This window comes from Cebidichthys violaceus, unplaced genomic scaffold, assembly GCF_023349555.1.
Source record: "Cebidichthys violaceus isolate CVI_PGR_0920_01 unplaced genomic scaffold, fCebVio1.0.p SCAF_10, whole genome shotgun sequence".
NCBI classification, from domain to species: domain Eukaryota; kingdom Metazoa; phylum Chordata; class Actinopteri; order Perciformes; family Stichaeidae; genus Cebidichthys; species Cebidichthys violaceus.
Window position 1 is genome coordinate 13,863,342 of NW_027176263.1, and position 23,286 is coordinate 13,886,627.

Below are 23,286 nucleotides of genomic sequence, written 5' to 3' on the forward strand. Positions count from 1 at the left end.
CAGAGGAGTCGCCCCCTGCTGGACATTAGAGAGACTGCGACTTTAAGACACTTCCTCATTGGCTTCACTTTTCAAAACCAGAAGTTGCCGCCTGCTATGAGTGCAATAACATATTACTACAGTAATAGATGGAGGCTGATGGAGTCACCACCATGATTGCCTATCTAAAATATCTATATACATTTACAGTATGGCTACTGAAAATTCTTCCTGGTGTCTGTTGAAAGGCAGGTGCATGTTTGCAGCTCTGAATTAATGCACAGTATTAAACTGTAGGTGAGTACAACGACAAGAGCTTTGAGCTTGTGTTATTTGTGAAACTCGAAAAAAAAACCCAGCATAAATAGCATTTCAGTTAAGGAGAAGGATTCTAGGATTCCTCATGATTTTAAAACTTGTTTGCGAGTGGTCCCAGTAATACACTCCAGGTTGTATGTCCAGCATTGTAATGGAAGAAGTTGTCACTTTGGAGGGTTCGCCTTGTCGGGTATATTTATCCCTTACATGCAGCATCTTTCTTTAAATTAAGTACAAAAAATTGCCACTATATTCCAGCAGTAAAATTTTTAATTTGTAATAAACCGACTGATCCAAAAGGGAACGTCAATGACTGGTTAGAGTTAAATAGACAAAGTTAGATTGAGAGAAAATAACTGCTTGTGCTCATAGAAAGGTTACAACATTTCTCACTGTTGCTCCATTCACACAAAAAATATTTCACAGCAGCCACCATTGTCTCACAAAATGTGCTTCAAGTGAGTAAAAAGTGCATCAGAATTCTCTTCCTTCCTGTGTGTGCATAACACAGGCCGGCTGTATTCTTGTCCGGGCCCCTCACTCTAAGAGGCGTTCATTAAAAGCACTTGTGTCGAGTGTGATTGTTTGAGCGTGCTCATTGGATACAGGTGTCAAGAGGTTGTTTCTACTGCTGTAATTACTCCACAACACACGAGCCACAGGCTTTCTTCAAACTGAGGGGGGAAATTGCTTGGATTTTATCTAACGACCCCCCCCAAGTATTAACCAGCCGTGCGTGACACCGGGCTCGAGCGAGGAGATCAATTCCCCAGGAAAGTGTCGTCGACGTCTTCAGACAGGCCGGTGAGCCAGGATGAGAGGGAGAATCACGGACCACCACTTCTACCAAATGGAGGGGAGGGGGGGATGTTTGGATTAGTGGCTCGCTGCAGGTGTCTCTCTCTCCAACCCCCCCATGCCACTCCATCCTTCGGTACATGATACCTGGAATGAAGCTAGGTGGAGGAGGGACGGGAGATATATATCTATATATATATAGATATATATATATATATCTCTATACACTTAGGCGGGAGAAAGGTCAGGCGGGCTGGATGTGCCAGGCAAACAGGCAGTGGGGGTCTGGGGGCCCAGGGATGAATCACAGGAGAATTGGTGCATGGCAGTGAATGAATAACCCGCCATGGCTCCCCAAACCCCATTATTTCCCTCCTTCTCCGGCGGGGCCTGAAATTCATGTCTGCGCATGCTGCCAGTTCATTAGGGGGAGGATGTCATTCCTCTTCTGGCTGCTGCAGGACAGGCCAGGCGAGCCCCAGGAGGACCCGGCCCTGTTTAATTCCACATCAACCGCTCCACTGAGGGCCTTAATCTCTGCTTGTGTGATCAATACTATATCAGTGTAAATTAAAATGACAATTTTAAAGTAATTAAGCCTGTTAATGCTCGATTCAAATGTCATTATTTGCACGAGGAGAAGCAGATGGTGGCTGGATGTGTATAATGTGTGTGTGTGTGTGTGTGTGTGTGTGTGTGTGTGTGTGGGGGGGGGGGGGGGGGAGTTTATTTTTTATTTATTTTTTTTTGAAGAGGGGGCTAAATTACGAGCCGTGGCCACAGTGACAGGTAAAGCGCTTTAACTGGCACGGCCCGATGTTGTTGCCGCCGCAGCCACCAAAAGGAGGGTTTAACAAAAAGCAGATTAACTCTCCACCCATGCCGGCCCACAGACCTCTCCAATTTCAGAGGAGGATAACCCAATTGCTAAAATCTGATTTGTACAACCAAACCCAATTATGGCCATATTAGATGAGAAGTGGCAGGGAGAGAACGCTTGCCGAGGGAGGCAGGAAAAAAATAAAAAAGGGGGGGTGGGAGTGGGTGCGGGGGGGAGAAAAAAAGAAACGTTACACAATAAAAACGCACTTAACTATAGAATGAAGCCAAGCAGTAATTGCGTGATTCGATTATTTTTGTCTCCCTCCTCACTCCGCTTTTGAAAGGCTATTTAGAGTCATTGTTAGAGTGAAATAAATGGGGCCCAACATTAACTTTGTGTATGTGTCTGTCCATGTGTATGTATGTGTGCGTGTGTCCTGGCTCATGTGAAGTGAGGTGAAGTGTAAGTGAAAGGGAAATGAAATGATCACATTGTTGGTTGTTATTATGACGGGCTCACAACCCATAGCCGGCGACCCCTCCGCTCCTCTTAGTCCAGTTCCACCGATTACACCCAATCACAGCGGTTAGGGGCCAATGTGGGACCAGACAACCACACGTCCTACTCCAGCTGTTGCCTTGCAGAGATGGGACCTAACGTCGTTAAGACTCAGACCTGCAGTTTCCACTTTCTGATATTTCACTTTCCCCAATGCTCTCCGAGATGCTCACCAACTCCGCAAACGGCCGCTGGTGACGACCGGTGTATTTCACGAGGCCTGACTCAGTCTAATGAAGCCGCTAATGGGGAATATGCCCGTATCTAACAATTAGCGGCTAACAAGTCACGTTGTGAGGAAACAACAGTGATTAAAAGGAAGTCGTTAGCACAGCGGTATAGATCGGTCGCGGATGTGTCCGTCACTGCTCGGCTCCTTCAGAGACAAAGCGGACATCTCTGTTGTCACCGATGTGGAACCGCCTCAGCGACAGAGAGAGGAAATCGCCTGGAGGTGTAGTTATTTGGCAGCTACGCAGCAAATGCCCCACGGAGGTGTGATTGGCTGTTCAGAGGAATGATAACGACCATCTGAATGCTAATTATTGCTGATATGCACCATGTTCATACCACACTCTTAGAAGTAAAGGTGCCGACTAGAGCTATAAAGGGTTCTTCGGCTTGCCCTCACAGGAGATCCATTTTTTGGTTCCTAGTAGTCTTTTATAAAGGTTCCATCCGGTGAACTTTCAGAGGGTTTTACCCGGGACTCAACATAAAGGGGTTGTACCTAGAACCACTTGTGAAAGGTTCCACCCAGAACTTCATAAGAGAAGTTCTACGGACTACCCTTCTATGGTATAATGGTTCCAGCCAGAACCCTCTCTAGAAGTTCTATCATGAAGCTTTTCACCTTCTAAGAGTGCTGACAAAATCCCACCCAGGGGGTTCTACTGTATTCTTAAGGCTTCATCTAAAACACATCCAGGAGGCTCATATGGGAATCCTTTTATGTTCCACGGGTTTCATTTAGAACCCAACTAGGGGGTTCTACCAAGAACCCCTTTATATTCCAATGGTTTTATCTGGAACTGGGGGCTATGTGGGTATTTCCTTAAAACACCAATACTTTAAACCATCCTTGAAGAACTCTGTATTCCAAAAAGGGGGTTTTAATGGAACCCTTAGTCTTAGAAAGAACCCTCAAAAAAATCTTTCTTCAAAAAAGGGTTCCTCAGAAGGAAATGGTTCTGTGTAGAACCTCAGCCCTCCAGGAAGAGCCCATTTGGAACCCTTATTCCAAAGAGTGGGTGTGCATTTAGGATGTAGGTGTTAGTCTTGCAACATTTAATTAACAATCACAAAGCAAATAGTGAACATTTCAAGTTAATCTTCCATAATTGCGCAATGCCGTGAGCTATTAAACTTTACCACAAAGTCTGCAACAAACCCTAAGCACCGTCCTCAGTGACGCAGCCCCATGAATTATTAAATACATGCCAATAGTGAGCAGATAGAAAGCACCCCAGCTGAAAAACAAGGGTGACCTGTGGGTGTTTAATTAGCAGGGCGGGTGCTCCTCTGCATGCCTGATTGTGCCCGGGGAAAGGACGCCCAGGGGCCGGAGAAAAGCTCGACAGCCATATTGGTTTGCATCCAAGCTGTCCGATCCATCAAACCGTCCCGTTGACCGGTGTTTTGCACAGCCAGCCCTTATTAATTATCAGCTCGTTTGGAGAGGAGGGGGGTGTCAAGGGTGGAGAGTGGGCGGTAGGTGGTTGGTCCTCTTTGATCAATGGAAGCGATCGCTCCAAGAGAACTCTACCGAGGGTGATTGAGGTCAGTTTGGCCCGGCACACTGCACGTCTCCACCAGAAGAGGATGAGTGGGCGACCCATGGGATGGAGCTGAGGGAGGGGGGGAAATCGCTGCATCCCATTGGCATGAGTAGGTGATTGCATTAGCGATTAGTTTTCAGCCTAGAGGGTTAAACACACTTACCTAAATAACAGTGTAATAGACACTTTTACTTAGTAAAACATCATCATTGCTGCCTGTTTAAATATTTCCTCACTTGCTGAAATATGAAGCTCTGACCGGGTTTTTTTTAGACTTTTAAACTGCTAATAATTAAGAAGTCTATAAATCTAGCAGGCATGAAGAGAATCTCTGAAAAATGCTGGCTCCTCCATCATTACTATGCTGGGGTTGTATCGGGCAGCTTTTAAGTATCAATTTTGTTGTGCCCTGACACATATCTGATAATACTTTTAAAACTACACCAAGAGGTATTTAAGGGTTACATTTGTTTAGGCCCATCTTAATACAATATATTTGAGTATATTGAGAGAGCTATTGGTCACTGTAATCATCCGTCCTGTCCAATGCATGTTTTCCATGTAAGTGATGCATATGTGAAGCTTCAGATGTCTAAATGAATCAAAGAAAATCGTTTTAGTCATAAGATCGATCAAGTGGAGCCAGTTGTCATTGATAGCTTTAACTTCAATAAGTAAGTTACTCCGCGTCCTCCACACTGTGCGCACTTTGTGCTGTCAGTGGAGTCCTCATATTGTGCACAGCATCGGACAGTCTCTATTATTTTGTCCTCTCTTATTTGTAACGTTTTTATCTTAAAACTACCTTTTAGTCTGTTTTTTTTTTATACAATATTACATGTTGATATGGTGGCGTCTTGGAAAAATAAAGGTTGTTGATGAACATATTTAGTCACAGTTTTTGTTAAAGAAATAACACTGAACTGAATATGCTGCTTACGTGTAAATGCATCATTAAAAATAATCCAAATACACAATATATACATATATTCTGCATAAGTACTTTCTCTTTTGATACTGAATATAATACTTCTATTTGTAGTGATTCTTCCATTGTGATATTGCTATTTTTACGTAAGTTTAAGATCTGAAAACACCACCGGTAATAATATGGATAAATAGGGCAACATTGCAGTGTTTAAATCTACGTTATGCAGGTGTGTGTGTGTGTGTGTGTGTGTGTGTGTGTGTGTGTGTGTGTGTGTGTGTGTGTGTGTGAGATGCATGTTGCTGTGCAGATTCTTTGCAGAGTAAAGTGCCTGGAGTTTGGGGTGGTTGGGGGTCATTTTGTCTCCTTGGAGAGCGGGACTGTGGGAGCTGTGAGGACTCTCAATAGACAAGAGGATTATGGAAATCAAAGCTGGGAGATTAGCTAATGGCAATATAATGGCCACTGGACTGCCTGGTTTCAGCTGGGCCATGCAAATGAAGCGGCAATAGCCAGCGGCGGAGGACGAGGAGGGATCGATACGTACGGGCAGAGTGCCGGCCGGTAAATAGGATCGGTGATGCCACTCTGGCACACGTGTGCACGCGCACATGCAGGCAGACTGAGGGCTGGCAGCCAGCGGGCAGGACAGAGCTTTCAGCGGGAGGCGGCCGGCTCAAGTGGGAAAACCGGAGATATCGCCAGCTCTCCAGCCACCCCCCCCAACTCCCTCTCTCACTGATGTCAACAGGCAGCATGTGATCCTCCACGACGCTCTCATCCCCACACTGACGCAGCGCCCCCCCCCCCCCCCCCCCCCTCCTCCACGCTCCATCAAATATCTACTCATCCCGCCTTGGCCCCAAAAACAGAGCGAGACGTCCTTGTAGACAATCGATAGTGCCGCTCCCGGGACGGCCAAGTATTACGACAGCATTCGGATATACTAAGTAGTTTATTCTCCTACACTCTCGTGCACGATCTGACATCCACCGTTTAGGATGTGCAGATATTAACCTTCTTCGGGGCGCGCGAGGTGGAGTGGGTGTCGTAAAAAAACAGCCCATCGACTGGGAAACACGGCGGCCATCATTATATATATATATATATATATCAGTATACCAATTTTGAGTGTGTAAGAGAAAATTTCAATTTCAGGTGGGACTCCGGCTCCATGCGCCTGGCCTCTCCCCTCTCCACCCCTTGCTCATTTCCATTCCCCGCCCGCCTCGACCATTCATCAGGACCCCGGACAGAGGACACCTCCCGCCTACTCACAAATGTATGGAGCAGGCAATAAAATTAACCTTGTGGCAATTGTTTTCCCACCCGTTTGATGGCCCCTTATGTCAGCTTATCCGTTACAGCGGGGAAGGAATAAAAAAAAAAAAAAAAAAAAGTCAAAAATAATAATTATGACGGGGTTGTGGGAGGTGTTTGCGGCGAACGGGGCCGAGCTAATACCAGATTATGGAGTCCAAACCCAATCAATCAGTGTTGAGAGCTGCCGAAACGTAAGATGGGCTGCTTGTTTGATTTTGCGTCTGGGAACAATGAAGAGCGTCGAGAGCTTTAGCTTGGTGGTTGTTACCAAAAGACTGTTGAGCAACAAGGCGGGTGCTGATGTTTTTATAGTTTTAGCTAGCCCGCCGTCCCTGACCCGGCCCCTTTCCCCCGGGCGGGGAGGGACAAGACGGAGGAGGTCAAGAAGGGAGGAGTGGAGGGGGATAAAAAATCCTTCAGAGGGTGTTTATTTGCTCTCAACACCACCTAAGCGATCAATATTTTTAATTTGGGTCCGAGTTATTATTTTTCACATCACTGCGCTGGGGAGCAGAGTAAAGTGGCTCATATTTTAGCGCTAAAAAGATCGATATGACAGGCTCACCTTCACTCTGCCCCCGCGGTGACTGGTGGTGGTGGTGGGGGGGGCACATCATAATGGACGGTGGCGAGGTACACCCGGCCCGCCTCGTGCTAGAATCACATCATTATCTGTGGCTGGAGACCCCCCACACACACACACACACACACACACACACACACACACACAGTGGTAAACACTTTATCAGAGCGCTGTTTATGAGTGTGAGTGTGAGTGTGAGTGTGTGTGTGTGTGTGTGTGTGTGTGTGTGTGTGTGTGTGTGTGAGTGAGAGCAGCTCACTGCGGCGATCCAGGCAGGGCAGAGAAGCTCGGCTTGGCTCGGCTCACCCCCCGCCACATTTTGCCTCCCCGCAATAAATGCGTCAATTCCTCCACCTCTTTTCACAATCTATTAATTATATCTACATTTACAGTCCAAAATATTTTCACATGGGGAAGGCCCACTCTCTCCCCCCCCCCCCCCCCTTCTCATAACTCACATCTGATGGCAGATTCATTGATTGTCGCTCGACCCCCCGTGTCCCGAGTGTGTGTGTGTGTGTGTGTGTGTGTGTGTGTGTGTGTGTGTGTGTGTGTTTCAACGTGCACTCTCAGCGTCAGTGTTTATTCATCTTTGTCACTATATGTGTATGTGTATGTGTGTGTGTGTGTGTGCACGCGCGCGCGCACTTACGTCTGCCCCCGAGAGTATGAGTGATGGCCGCTGAGAGTTATGGCCCGGCCGTATTACCGTGCTGACATCTACTCCGTTCAAGTGGCCTCGGTCGGTGCCGTACTTCTCGCCATATTGAAATAAGAGCTCTCTTGGATTTAGTTAGCAATATTTTAACCTGCTTATGTGGCTGCTGCTGCCCTTCTTTCTTTTTCTTTTTTTTTTTTAAACATAGAGCTGAGAGGAGGAGGATGAGGAGGATGAAGAGGAGGGCTGCTCTTGCTAGTTAACCTGTGGGTGTAAAACCAACATGCTGTACACAGAGACCCCTCCTCTATGACCCCACTTTCTCCGGTAAGTACATAATCCCGACATGCAACCTGGTTTTTTTCATCATAAAAACACGGAAGAGGGAGGTGATATAGGACACAGTTAAAACAAATAAATAATATATATATATTTATGTATAAAATAAAATGGGATAAATGCGAGTGACACACATTTCGGGGCCGTGCCGTAAACACACTCCTGCTGAGGTCCTGTCAGCACAGAGGGACACTAAGTGTTCATAAATCCGTGGCCGAAGCAGAGAGCGGCACTGATGATTGCGTTACGGCGCGCTGCCTGGAGGAGAGCTGAGGCGATCGCCTCTGGAGCCGCTCTGCTGACCGCAGAGGGGACGGCAGCTAAAGAGCTCACATTTAGCCATCTCGCTGATGCTGTTGGTCGTTTAGTAGAAAGTTTAAAATGTGGGACTAAAGTGGAGTTTCTGTCCCTTCACCACAAACCACCTACTTGTCCTTTAAGAGACGGCCTCGGAATATCTACGTTGTGTCTTGACAACTTTTCCTCGAGTGCCGGCAAATATTTGAGCCTGTGAAATTAAAGGTTCAATTTATTAGGTATCTTCTCGTATCTTAAAAAGGCACAATGAGTCGAAAAAAACAACAACGTGTCGACTCATACAAAAAAAATCCCTCCCAATCATCCCTCATGACATCACTAGAAGTGTGTAGCGGTGCTTCATTTTGCCATGTTCCGGACGTTTCTGTGTGTGTCAACCTCTATTAAAAAAATGTAGCGACCAGGTTCCAGAACGTAACAACGCATCTGAGAGGAAGCTACAAAAGTGGTGGACACAGCGCCGGAAAAACAACTAATAAAGAATCCTGCTTTAAACAGATTTAATATGTCCTTTAAATTGCCTCAAATCCCCATGTGTCAAACAATCTCCTACTCACAGAGTTTCTGAAAACTGAACCTGGAGGAATGGGACATGAATGTGAAAGACCCATCCATAGTGACAGACTTAATGCACTTCATTTCATATGATGTTCACGGCATCCACATGTGAGTTAAGAGTGTTCAGTGACACAATGAGAATACAATATGCACTTTATTTTCATATCAGTTCTTGACTTTGAATGTAGAAATTTCTTTGTATCTTAACCATTATTGTTCTTATGTAATTAGTTAATTTCTATGTCGCGCCATCCCATTCGATATTACAAGACGCTGCTATTTATAAAACAACCAACTTCTGGTGACACATACAAATCACAAAGTTACATTACATACTTTAAACTAACATACATCTATAGAGGGGAAACTAATAAATTGTACTCAAACAGCAGGAGACGTCTGAAATTTATCCTGAAGAAGAGCTTTTTGTTTCATGCCTTCTCCGAGGGACCATCTCAATTAAATGTTTGCTGTGTGAACAACTAGATCTTTGTGCATAATCCATATTCATAGAACCTGTTTTTATCTCACCAAGTTCCTTGTAAGGATTTAGTTATTTAGTTTTGTGTTTCGGGGTTCCTTCTCCTCTAAATATCTGATATTCTCAGAGGATCTCATTTCCTTGAGAAAACACCGGCCTCGGTGGGAACTCCTCTTACGCAGACATTCATTCGCTTTAGACTGTCGCAGTCTTTCCATGCTGCAGCCTGCGTACCCTCCAACATGAGACGCTGCCCCCCCGTGATAAAGAAACCAAAGGCTTCAAGACAGCTCGCTCTGAACTTCCACCGTGACACAAATCGCTCGGGACAAAGTGCCTGCATTTTATACACCACGAGTGAAAGCAGTTTGCAAACACGCACATGCGTGTGCACACACAAGCACGGCGGTAAGAAGGAGACGGCGGTGTCCCGTCAAAGCCACAGAGGCTGATTTATCCTCTTCCGCCGCTCCGCTCTCGCTGCTGTCCTGCAGGCCACAGACATGAGGGATGCCTTTAATTTCCCATTAAAATGCCCTGGAACAACCGAGGGGGCTGCTGTGTGTCACTGTGTCTGTGTGTGTGAGTGTGTGAGTGTGTGTGTGTGTGTGTGTGTGTGTGGCTTGATTGGACCGCGTGACAGCGGTGGTGGGTGTGTATGTTCGCGGGCCTTTTTTACGTTAAGCCGTGTCAGGAAGCGGTCGTGTCAGGAAGCGGCTGTGTCAGGAAGCGGCCGTGTCAGGAAGTGGCCATGTCAGGAAGCGGCCGCGTCACGGCGTGCGTCGGTCCTGCGGCTCCGGGCGGGCCTCGCGATGAATATTAATGGCCGAGAACATGTGGATTGGGAGTTGGGCTATCAGGGAGGGCCTTCCTAATTGACATTTTACCTGCTGTATACCTTAACGGGGCTGTAAAACATCAGGACCCGGGGCTCAGCCACAGGGGCGGCGTGTCAGTCAAAGCTCTTCCCACTGCCGGCCTTCCTCTGGGAGGATGAGGAGGAGAGAGAGGAGGCCGGCTTGGACTCCTCATCGCTCACATTCAGCGCGGAGGTGTTGCATGTGTGCCGTTTTTTTGACATCAGGACGTTGATGGGTTTTCATTTGGGCAAATTAAGATGCAGTCAAGAGACAGGAATACTGCTCCTTCAGGCCTCCACACTGTCTTTTATGTTTCTGTATGTTGGGTTTTGGGGGGAAATCTGTCTGATTGTGCAAAAGTTTTAATGTTTTTGCTCAACAAATGACACAAAAGTTGAATTCAGAGCCAATAAATATTTCAGCTGGTTCTAAAAAAAAAAAAAAAGCTGAACGGGGATTTGGTTTATCCATTTCTACAGTACTTGAAATTTGAGTGTGACTGTTAAATAAATAGATAAATAAATAACTTGTCTATTTATTCATCTATTTATTTAGTATTTTCTTTATCTTCATATTTCTCTTTCCATCTTCTTCTACTCAATACCGTCCCATTTGTTTGCCATCTCTGCCTTCTACATCTTTCACATTGAAAACCAATCCATCAACACGCACACACACACAAACACACACTATAGAAATATTTTCTCGATTCATCTTTTGGTCCATAAAAAAAAACAGCTATCACAATTTCCAAAATCAAGCCCAAGATGACATTCAAATTGCTTGTTTTGTCCGGAGAACAGTCCAAACAGATTCAAGTAACAATCATAGAAGACGAACAAAACCAGCAGGTATTCACACCTGAGGAGCTGGAACCAGTGGACTCTTGCTTAAAAAGTTGCTGCACAAGTTTCCCGTCGATCGCCTTAATCGATCAACTTTTTATCCCAAATCACAGTCCTAAACAAAACCCTTCCACTCATTGACAAATGAATGTTATCAATCACGTCCCTCTCTTTCACTGACACAGAGCTGCAACTCTCTGCATGTAAACAACGGGGCCGGCCCTCACCGTACACACTCTATACACTACATTACTACGCTCGTCCAAAAGAAACCACGCTCCGGATGCAGAAAAGTCTTCCCACTTACATTATCTGAGAATTGACAGGCGGGGAGGACAACAAACAATTATCCCCGGAGCAAAGGGGGGAGGGGGGGAGAAATCGAAGATTGACAAAAACAAATACGGGTGATGTCACCAGAGCTAAATGGCAAGCTCTGTGTGAGAGTCTATTTGTATTTACTGTTCTCCGGGATTTCAGCATCATAGAAATCACATTTCAGAAACGCACAAGCGTTCATCCCAATGAAAAAAAAAAAAAGAAGGTTAATCTGTAGACAAACACCATTAAATAAACAGCTCGCTGTGCCGGGGATATTAGCGGCACTTATGTGAAGCGGCAGATGATTATTATCCCCCCCCAAAAGGCCAGTGTTTGTAATATTCTTTTGAAAAGAGCAAGTGCGACTCGGCGGTGGCTGTGATTTATGAGCGTTTGCAGAGGCGCAGCGTGGCGTGGTGTGGAGGAGAACCGAGGAGGCGGCGAGCAACTCCGTGATCGAAGTCCTCATCTGGACCTTTTTTTTTTTTTTTCATGTGTTATTACAGTGGAGTTTTTTTTTTTTTTTTTTTTTAACCGCATAATCTCCTGGGAAAGCAGACATGATCGCGTGATAAACCTGTAGTCTGTCAATTAAGCGTCAGATATGAAACTTGTTTCCTCTAGAGCAGTGGATGATACACAACACAGAGATGAAGACTGTCTGCTGCTGTCTGAGTGTCTGGCTCCACCAAGTGGCCAAACACGAGACATGCACCCAGCTGTGGAACAAGGGGATGAATGAAAAGGGTCGTCACCGAGGTTTAATGTCCTGGATTTCGGATAATTCCTCACATAGACATGTCAGTTAAATAGAAGACGCAGATACAAATATATGAAGATGATGGTATAATAATATGAATCTACCAGAAGACGGTGGGACACCTTCTCCCAGACTCACTCATAAGCACCACTTCATAACTTTTGTTATATGTTTGTTATCAGTTTCTGGGATATAAGTCATTCAGCATGAAAAAGCAATAAAAAAAAAAACAGTGATCGGCGAAAGAAATCTTAGTCGACTGAGACCAAAACGAGCGGTTAATCGACAGACGGTTCGGCCCTAGACTTTTCTTTTCATTACTAAGCCCAATGTGTGTTTATCCTGTGTATCCATTCCTCTGATAATTACCTTCACTGTATTCAGACTAAAGCTAATTCTAAGGAAACCAATGATTTGCTAATAAGCTGTGATAATCAATAAGTAAAGCAGTCCCACATTTAAAAAGTTTCAACCAATGCTCTGACGGCAACATTGTTTCCAAGTGTCTACTGCCACCTCGTGGTCATCTGCTGTTACTACACACTGAGGGAACTATCAGTGCAGGTATATGAAGCTGGGTTCAATGCCTCTCTATGAAGTATTTATACATGAAGTTTATCTTTGCATCAACTTCAGCTGCATGACTGCAGCTCATGAGTTTGTGGTCCGTCTTAGTTCACGCCGACTTCTAGAAATGAGCTCATTCGAAACCGAACGCCACACTCAACGTTTTCTTTGGCCGTTTTTTTCACACCTAACGTCCACGCACGAGCTACAACCACAACACTACGTGCTAATTTAAGAGCTGCATTCACAAAATGACTCGTGTGATGACGCATGTCACGGACTTCAGAGAAATGGGGTCAATCACAGCTGAAAGTACGACTTACCGTAAAAGTTTAATAGTAGAAATATGACTTTATACGTCTTATTTTAGAACAATGTTTAAAGCCTGCTGTCTGTTTCCCACCTTCTAAGAGAATAAGGTGGTTTTTCATGTTATTCTAAATGTATTTAATGTGTGTAGAGTTTTGGCTGATCGGGCTGGAATAAATTCCTGTTGTTGTTTTTTATAAATACTATAAATTGAAAACTAATAATCGATCTTGAAACCAATTGCAGACTTGTCTCATTCCAGGAGTTTGTGTGCACTCTCGGATTGTGAACGCACCACCAACGGATCACACGGCGCTTACCGTGAAATGCTCCTGTGACTTGTAGTTCTCATCGAGGTAGACGCGGGCTCTGCTGTACTCCCTCATGGCGTCACTGGACAGCAGCTCTCTGATGGACAAAGCGCACGCACATACACACACACACACACACACACACACACACACACACACACACACACACACACACACACACACACACACACAAAGTGCACGCACATATATATATATATACACACACACACACACACACACACACACACACACACACACACACACACTTCAGGAAATGTCCATCAGATCTGAAAGCACCTTTCAATTGAACCACATTTGAAATATCCTGGAGAAGACATATTCACTACAAATAAAAATAATTAAACTAATAGGTATCCGCATGAAACTTCGCCAGTTGATTACATGAATTGAGTTTTCGGAAATGTATGTTTATATATGCAAATGAGGCGTTATCTTATCAAATATGTGATAATTTCAAAACCTGAACATTGGATGAAGCCAGGTTCAAAATTCTTGTTTCACTTAGTTGACGTATTAGTCAAAAGGTTTTTACAGAGGGGACTTTGGATATCTATTTTCATCACTCCTTAAATCACAAAATAGCGTGAACAGAAAAATCATTTTCATCATGTTTTTAGGAGCTACCATGCAAGCTGCCACCTGCCCATCAGGACTATCTACTCATTCATAACCATTCAGTACTAGTATGGACTAGCAGAGCCGTGGATCAAATCACCGATCCTCTGATTGAAGGACGACCCTGCTCTACCACTGAGCCACAGTCGCCTAGTTTTCTACAATGGTATGTTTAAATATGCAAATGAGGCATCATCTAATGGTAACCTTTGATGAATTTTGGAGAAATCCACAGTCTTAAATAGACAAATTGTAAAAAAAACTAAAAACACCTGAATGTGTATTGTGGATGTTTTTTGTTATAGAGGCAAAATACCCACAAAATTGACCGGTGCATGAAAAACAGTGTTTTAGCCTGTAGTGTGCTGACGTACATCCGTGATGCGACCAGTGGGGGAAGCAGTACGCCGGGTTTTAAACTATCCCTGCATGTTCCACATAGAGGGGGGGGGGGTCCCTCATCTACTTACCACTACAATCACAATAATTAGGCACACCGCGAGCGCAATACTTACTTGACAAAACTGTCCACGTGGGACATGGATGCCTCGTAGTTCTTCCCGCCCACCTCCTGGCAGTGCAACGCCAAGAAGTGCGGCTTGTGCGACTGCACCGTCTGTAAGGGGAAAGGGGGGCGAGAGACACACATACAGGTTAAAAAAAGCCTAACAGTGCTCCTGTACTTTTATTTTACAGTACAAGTGCACCCACAGCAGCTGAGAACAACGCTACGGCAAGCCCGTGTGCTCATAATACACAAAGCTCAAGCCGTTCGGTCGAGGGTGAAACCTAAAGGAGCGCGGCCCCTGGGCCCCGACAACTCAACTCTGTGACATGCTACCGTATTTACACAAGACAAAGTGCCTCGCTAATGTAGGCATAAGGCACTTAGTGAGCTTGTTCCGCGAGTCGGCCCCCTTCTTCCATCCACCAGAGAGAGAGGGGGGACGTGCCAGCAGCGAGCGTGTACAGCGGCGTGCTCGCGCTGAACACATCGCTCCCTATACCGCGGGAATATGTCAAGACGCGGTAATTAGAATGTGGGCAAATACAGGCTGTTGGAGAGGAGAGGAAACCAAAAAAAAGATGCTTGCGTGAGTCACGAGACCTCGCGTCGCCCTCCTTCAGCCGTTTCCCCCCTCTCGCGCGCAGCGAAGGTGTTTGTGAGCACCCTGTCAGAGGTGTTCGGGGCGACTGACCTCTAATGGAAAAATCAATACCGCGGAGTGATTTACAGCACTCACGAGCACTCACACAGGAGGCCGGGTCCGCGTGGACGGTAGGCAGAGAGAGACGCATACATCAATGTCACGAGGGGGAGGAGGGGAGGGGCGACAAATGGTCACAGGGCCCGAATGGAGCACCCAGCTACTCGGCCCGCACCTCCACCTCGGCCGCTGCATTGCGCTCACATGCGCAGCCCAATCAAATAAAAAGTAATGTATGGCAATAACACTATGGATTTTCCATCAACCTATGGCTTGTCACTTAGCCCAGCGACCCAAAGAGCCGGGACCAACAGCGGCTTAAACTTGGAAGAGATTAGTGGACCTATCAACTCACAGTGGAAAAGGTCACACTCTCAAGGAGCCTGCAACTAATGTCAGACGTTAGTGGGACGTGTGTGTGCGCGCGCGCGCACGTGCCTGTGTTAATCGACTGCATTCTATTTATTTTTCCAGGCTGTAAATTCAGGGCTACGTTGGCAAACAGACAGCATCCAGGTGGTAAATTTCATTACTAGAATGGCGAGTGCTATCAGCCCGAATCCAAACAGCATCCACCGGTGACCTTACTTTACTCTGGCTAAGAGCAAGCCTGTGACCAGGGTCCAATTAAAACCGGCACCACTGTTAACAAAAGATTCTGTTGACTTTTTGAGTCGCGCAGGGACCGAAATATTGACATGCCAAATATCGGATCCATAAAGAGTGATTTTACGACGGGCGACAACAGTAGTGGCCTCTCTAAACAGCCCTCAGACTGGGACGGTTGCCATGGCAGTGCTAAGAAAAAAAAGAAGAAAAAAAAAGAAGAAAAAAAAAAAGCCTGACTGGTCGTGCTGACATGACTAATAGAGTGAGTGCTGCCATATGGGACCGTTTCTCAACCTCACCAGGATGTCAGACGCCGTGTGAGATGGAGATGTGTCCTCATCCTCCCTCTTTTTCTCTCTCTTACCATGACCTGATTCTTAACATTTGAAATTCTATGGAGTTATATCTCCTGGTTATGCATCATCATGTTGTGTTCTGATCTTCATTGTGGTTTGTTTTGTTTTATTTGTCGATCAGAGAGAATGCCATGTGACACGTCATGCAAAATAATACAGAAACATAACAAAACCTCTATCATTCCTCAAACTAGAAAAGGCTCATTTTTGAATAAACTGAGTGTGCTCGCTGCCGAAAATGTCATCAAGTCTATGCTGAAAAAAGACTACAAGCAGTCAAATTAGCAAATAAAAATGGAAGAAAGGAAGCAATGAATTAAGCATCAGTTGAAGTGAAGTGCTGAAAGGACTCGAAGTGTCAGTCTAAGCATATGTGATAAATGAACCAGAAAGTTTCAGTAAAAAAGAAATTCCTGAATAAATTAGAGACGGATTAAGCGCACAAACTGAAACAAGATATCAGTTGAAGTGTGAGGTGAGTTGTAAACACTGAAAGCAGTCGTACAGTAGTAAATTGTGTAAAACAAGTGATGGTTGTTACCTAGAAGAGCTGTAGAAGCTTTTTGAATGTACAAAGCTGAAGACCTGACAGGGTTTTTTAAATGTCAGTAAAAGCTTAACTATTACAAGGGGTTGAAATGTTGGTTAAAGAATCTGGATCGATGAATTGATTCAATCATCAATGATTCAATATCACCGATGAAAAGTGAAAACATTGATACACATCTTTGTCTTCATATGCCTTTATTTTGAAATTTCAAGGGCACTTCAGTTTCAGCGTTTCTGTTTCCAAGCACACTTCCTTCCCAAACATTAAAACAGTGCAAGCGGAGTAATGTAAGCGAGAGTGCGGTTGAGAGAGAGAAAAAAGAGCATGTGTGACGGTGAGCATGAAATCATCTGTAACGTTATAGCTGTGACCGTAGCAGTGTACTGAGTGTACAGTTTATTTATCTATTAATAAATGCTACAACTCCTTGGTTCCTTGAGACCAAAGCCAAGCTCCCATGCTTTACCTGTTGATTAAAGTGAAAGGGTTCAAAAGGTATCAAAAATAAAATATTGTCTTTTCATTTAATTGTCTGGAAGAGCCCAGCAATAACATATTGAAGTCATATTTTAGTTTTGCTTTTTGTGAGTTGATATAAATGTAACTCACTTGGTTTAAATGGGCATATGATATTGGTCCTTATCAATAACAGGAACCAGAATTGGATCTAATCAAAATCGTATCGTGATTGAGATATCCGCAAATATGGCATCATTGTCAAAAGAATCAATAAAGTTTTGTATCGTGATGAACTTGTGATTTAAGCCCCTATTGAAAAGAAAGAGATTAATGCAGTCGAAGTGTCAGCTGACGTATGAAAGGGGAAAGCAGTCGAACTGTCGGTTGATGTGTAAATGGTGAAAGTAGTTGCAAAGTCAGTGAAGAGCAGGAAATACACACACTTGAGTTGTCAGTTGAAAAGTAAGTGATGAATACAGTTGAAGTGTTTGTTAATTAACGTGTAAGTAAAAATAGTTGAAATATCAGTTGAAGTGGAAGCACTGAAGACAAATTTGTGAAAAAGCTTTCCGTATAATTTGTAATGGTGTTCTAAATGTTTTAATAATCTAACAATGTTTCTAAAGAATTTGTTTGATGATCTCGGTGAACATTTAGTCCCCTAATGCATTGTGTTTCTAAAATGCTTCCATAACTAAAGACCACATATTAACAGAACTTTCTCACTTTATAACGAATCACTGTTAAGACAAACACTGTTTTTTTAAGCTAATAATTTATATTTCAAGTCTTATTAACTTGTTAATGCCTAAGAATATGTGTTTTTACAGTCGGTTCCATCTTAAACTAGTAAGGAGGTCAAAAGCAGCACTGTGCACCAGATACCATCTAGTTAGTAGACAGAGAGGGTCTTTGACGAGGACTAATCAGGAGATGCTGAGTCCTATTTCATGGCTCCTCTTTGGAGGTGGGAAATAATCATAGGGATGAGAGGAGTTTGTGAGCTGACGTACAACACAGATTTGTGGGACTTCAGGACAAAATCTGGAGGTCATCAAGTTTGATTTTTTCTCTATTAAGAGATTATAGCTCATGTTTAACGAAACAAAAATCAGTGAACTGTCCGATAACCTTTAACGCTCTGCATCCGCAATTTACAAATCACGAGACTGGATGTGGGTTAGCTGAAACCATCGCTGGCCTGCGACGGATCAGAGAAGTTTCCAATGCAAATTGGCTGTGGGATTATTCAATTAAGTGCGGTGCAATGCAAAGCGTCGCTTATACTGCGGCAGCAAGGCCGGATTCCCATTCAACCCAGGCTATCGCGCACATGTGGAGCAGGCAAATGGCCCTGCTTTGCTTATGTGTAAATGACTGGGGTGTCCTGAGACCAGGGATGTGAAGGAGAAGTAAGGAAATGAAAAAAGCCTTAGTCACTGCATGTACAATGTGCCTCCCAAATAGTGGTAGTTAAAGGGACAGTTCACCCCAAAATCAAGAACACGTATTTTCTTTTTTCTTTTCTTTTGCAGTGGGAAAAGTAAAAGATAACTAAGCCTGCCGGATGTTTCCACGCTCTTTCCTGGAATTGGTCATCTCAGATATTCACAGCGCTTAACAGCACATAAAAGGTAATAGCACGAAACTTTGTTTTACATGTATGAGTAAGCGCTGACTGCCAGATGGCAATATCTGCTCCTCCACGCCCCAAAGAGCAAATATGGAGAGGTAGATCCCTGTAAACAATGAAGATCACCTTGTTTAAAAGGAAAACGAGACCTACATTTACAGATATATTGGGTGCACACCTAAAAAAAAAAGCAGCACCTGCCAAAGAGTGCAGTCTGATCAAAACAGGAGAAAGAGAGTTGAGCACGGTGAGCTGGTTTTACAGTAGCTGGTACAAACACGCCAATGGACTGTGACCAAGGTGTGTCATGAAAATAAATAAACTGTATTTCCTTTAAGGAATTCCCTAAAGCTGCAGACTGAGCGGAGCTGGAACACCCGCTGACGTACAGACACGTGCAGGCACCGACTCGTTCAAAGCGCTTCGCCGCAGTCGCACCTCCGCGAGAGCCAGTTTAACAGCTTTTATTGGTAATATTACCCAGGATGCTGCTGTGGAACATCGGGATGATTCGCTTTGATGCATTAAAAAAGAAAAAAAAGAAAAGAAAAGAGAAAGACGGCTCTTTCCTTACAAGCCGGTTAAGTCAGCAACAGTTGAGCCTGGAATGCGTGCAGCAGTGCTACAGTGTGAACATCAAGTTTTCTTAAATGTTTCCCTCGCTCCTATGTGATTAGATTAATGCCGATTCAATTTACCGGGTGTGAGACCAAACTTTTTTCAGAGTGAAACGGCCTTTGGATTGTTGCCACGTCAACTGAAAGCAGAAGTCGTGACACTTAATTAAAACAAACAATGCGCTCCTATTTTTCCAGCGAGACACAAATCATAGCTCTTAAAGAGTTCCCAACCGGAGGGGACAACAGTGAGTGTATTGTGTGAGCGGAGGGCGGCGCGGCCGACTGTTGTGGTTCTACTCCGGTCGTCGACGATGGTCGGAGTTCAGAGTCCGATGCCTCTTTCCGTGACGTCAGCCAGCAGCAGCGTGGAGCTGGCATGAGGCTACAAGCCTGCCTGGTTCGCTCAGGGGCACACCTCTCCTCCCCCCTCTCCTCCCCCTCTCTCTCTCTGCATGCTTTTCTTTCCCTTCTTTCTCACTACTCTCTCACACACACAAGCAGATACGATACGTTCCTCTGAGCCTGCTGCAGAATGCAAACAGAATTCCTCAACAGCCGTAACCAGGACATGACACACACACACACACACACACACACACACACACAACCTCAGTGCTTATAACAAAACTCACCGGCTGGAATCGCCTGGCAATAGGCATGTATTGGCTCGCCAGCAACAGTAATAATTACGGAGAAGAGTGAAGCGAAGTTGACGGAGACCTGCGGCTGAGCAGATGTTTGCTCGACTGTGTCTTCTGACTTCCGGGACCAGCTGTACGTTCTCAAATTTAGATTAGTTGTTGTGAGACTAAGTGGGGGATTAAAAAAAAGGAATGTTCCAAACCAGTTTTAGAGATCGCTATGGGAGCCAATTGAGGGAGATTTTTTTAGTTTGTTTTTATTGGTTGGACCGAGTCTGAAGCAACTCTGTTTTGTTTGAAGTTACCAATTAGCAGGCCAACTGTGTGTCTTGCTCGTGTTTAAGACAAGATGACCTCCAGATAGACATTCCTCTCTCTACTGTAGAAGACACTATAGGACCAAATACATAACTAATCAGGAAACCAGAATTGTGATTTAAGCACTCCCTACATTACTCCACGGCTCCGCAGATGTGATACTTCGGGTCACGAGTGTTTTGACATTCTGGTCATTTGCCACCCATGAAAGTAAGACTAGCTACTGCTAGCTGGACCCCCTCCTTTCTCCAACGTGGGACAAACAACACAATACTGAGTGTGGGATTATACAAAGAAGGCCAATTTGCTTTTAAATGCTTTAGAAACAGGATGTGTTAAAAATCTTTGTTTGAGTAAAAATGTTGCTGCCAAATCAAATTTTTAACAGGATATTCAGCCGTTGTTTATTTACGATTCCTGTAATACTTGACTTATTTCTTTACGATTCCTGTAATACTTGACTTATTTCTTTACAGGGCAATAAAGTAGTCCATGTATTAGTTAACGGATAATTACAATCCCTCAAAAGGGTTTTATGCTGTTGAAAAAAACAGAAAATTAAGCACAATGGCTGGTGGTATTATAATGGTATTATTATTACAAAACAAGTGAAAAGAATTGACATTTCTACTTTAGGTAGGCCTAATGTAGTTACACTGTGTAGCTGTACTAGTTGGTTACATCAAAGTATTGTATTGGAACTCAGTATGAGCAGAATAGACAGCTAACCTGACTGGGAGCAGGACCGTGTGGGATTCCTCATGCAGGATTTGGTTGCTCTTGTAAATCCCACTTTACACAAACTTCTAGCTAAATTTACTTTTCCTGTTGAGTGACAGAAAGTTGGAGTCATGAGACAAACCACAATATGTTTCAGCTCTTAGCAACATAACTGCTGTTGATTTGAGTTGACATAAAAAAGGACTTAATGGAACTTGATGGTCTAGCAGTTACCATGAAACCGAATCATGCATTCAGTACTGGCTTCTTACTTCATTAGTCCTCCATCACATTTAATCAGTGTGATTTGTATTCAGGTTTTATGAGAAAAAATATGTGACTCCCACATGAGGAAATCCTTTACAGACAGAGCATTCGACTGCAGTGAAATACAGAGTCCACAGAGCTGTTCAGAGGTACATGACACATTCTGTACTTACAACTGAATACTATCTCTTCAGGCTAAAAGTATAAATCTTTATGTTCTTGCGACAATATTTGACTATGTGACAGAAAGTATTGTTGCACACGCTTGAGACTGACCAGAATGACGACAGTCGGGGTGTGTGTGTGTGTATGTGTTCAGGGTGAGTCTGGAATATTTTCTGTCACAACCAATGGACTGGTGCTTCCTGGTAACAGTAAATGACGTTTTGAGATGTTGTTTTATTTACTTGGTTTGCATACTTGACTAAACTAAACATATCCTTATCTCACTGGTACTGTGTAATGTATACCAGCTATGCCCTCGGAAGTGTTATTTTTTTTGTCATTGCATTATTGTTCACAACACTTTCCCTTCTGTAGTTCTTACTACACAGCTATAAATTAATTTGCCAATAAGCTCCCATGTTCGGTGGGTGTGGTGTCACTGGAAAATGAATGTCTGGGTCACATGCAGTTACTCCAGGATACTTGATCACGATGAAGCTTGCAACTGGAAAAAGTGCTATAAGTCAAACAGCTTCCTGATGAGGAAATCACCCCAAGCGCTTTGTTTTAGAGTGAAAATTATGGATTTATACTCCCTTTCGAAAAAAAGGAAAAAACTCTGACTTGGTGTAGTTGACCGCATGGTCCTGGGCCCGATTGGCCTGCCGAGACATGGCCGCTACATCATCAGGTTACAGATGTTCATGGCTATAACGCCCCTTGGTTGGCACTGGCACGCCGCTATCACCGACGCACAAATCAATACGGGGCTATTTAGCCTGACAGCGACGCTGAGTAATGCTCTAAGAATTGCTCGTCCACATTGATGAATTCGGGGATACAGCTAATTTCGTTCTCTCTCTCCCTGGCTGTCTTTCATTAGCCGTCTTGTTTTTTGTTTAAATTCAGGCTTTCCTTTTTGTGTCATTCCCCTCTGTTCATTTCTAAAGTGCTGCCACATTTGACTTTGACTGGTGAGGTGACATTGGTGGACTGACATTTGAATTCTTCTCACTTTCAGTGTAAGGAAATGAAAACTATAATAATACTTTTGTGGAGACTTTTTTATTTTTATTTCCTGTGACAAAGTGGGTAAGAACACACCATTTGCCCCATATTACACTAATCTTTATTGATTCAGTTTGCATTTCATGAGTTGCTTTGTTACTAACCATACCCACCATGTGTTCTAGAGGTTAAAGGAGGAGGCACCCAATCATTTCCTCTATTTATACTCTGGATGATGTCAGCAGTGATGTCAGAGGGTCAGACCAAGTACAGTGGGGAGTAGAATATGTATAGATATGTTTGTGGATTAGTTATGATCTGTTTTACATTGGTGTGAGTGTATAGCCAATATACAACTGTTAGCTACCTAAAGGGGTGCTGTAAGGTATAGCTTGGGTCTATTAACTATTGGAGTCAGTAAGTGTTGTCACCTCTACTCATGGTAGGAGCTAGAGCCTACTGATGGAAGGCTCTATATAAGGAGATGACTTTGACTGTACAGGAAAGAGAGGAACATCAGTGTGTAGCTGTGTGCACGTGATTAAGTTATTTTATGATGAGTTGAGTTTATTCAGTTAAGCTAAGTTAACCGTTTGTTTGTTTTGTTTCTATATATGTTTGGTTACACGTGTAGCAGGGCACTTTTGTAAATAAAACACCTTTTTGTTATCTGGACAAAGT

General features: G+C 44.0%; 1 protein-coding gene across 2 annotated transcripts in view; it reads right to left on the minus strand.

Annotated features, from left to right (window-relative positions):
- LOC137884760 (inositol polyphosphate-5-phosphatase A) overlaps positions 1 to 23,286 on the minus strand; it is a 139,553-nt gene that overhangs the window by 76,689 nt on the left and 39,578 nt on the right. For both annotated transcript variants that reach the window (XM_068726764.1, XM_068726771.1), the window contains exons 3-4: positions 14,567 to 14,667; positions 13,425 to 13,512 (exon numbers count right to left, since the gene is read on the minus strand). In XM_068726764.1, coding sequence (XP_068582865.1) covers positions 13,425 to 13,512; positions 14,567 to 14,667 — 189 coding nt within the window. The remainder of the gene's footprint in view (positions 1 to 13,424; positions 13,513 to 14,566; positions 14,668 to 23,286) is intronic.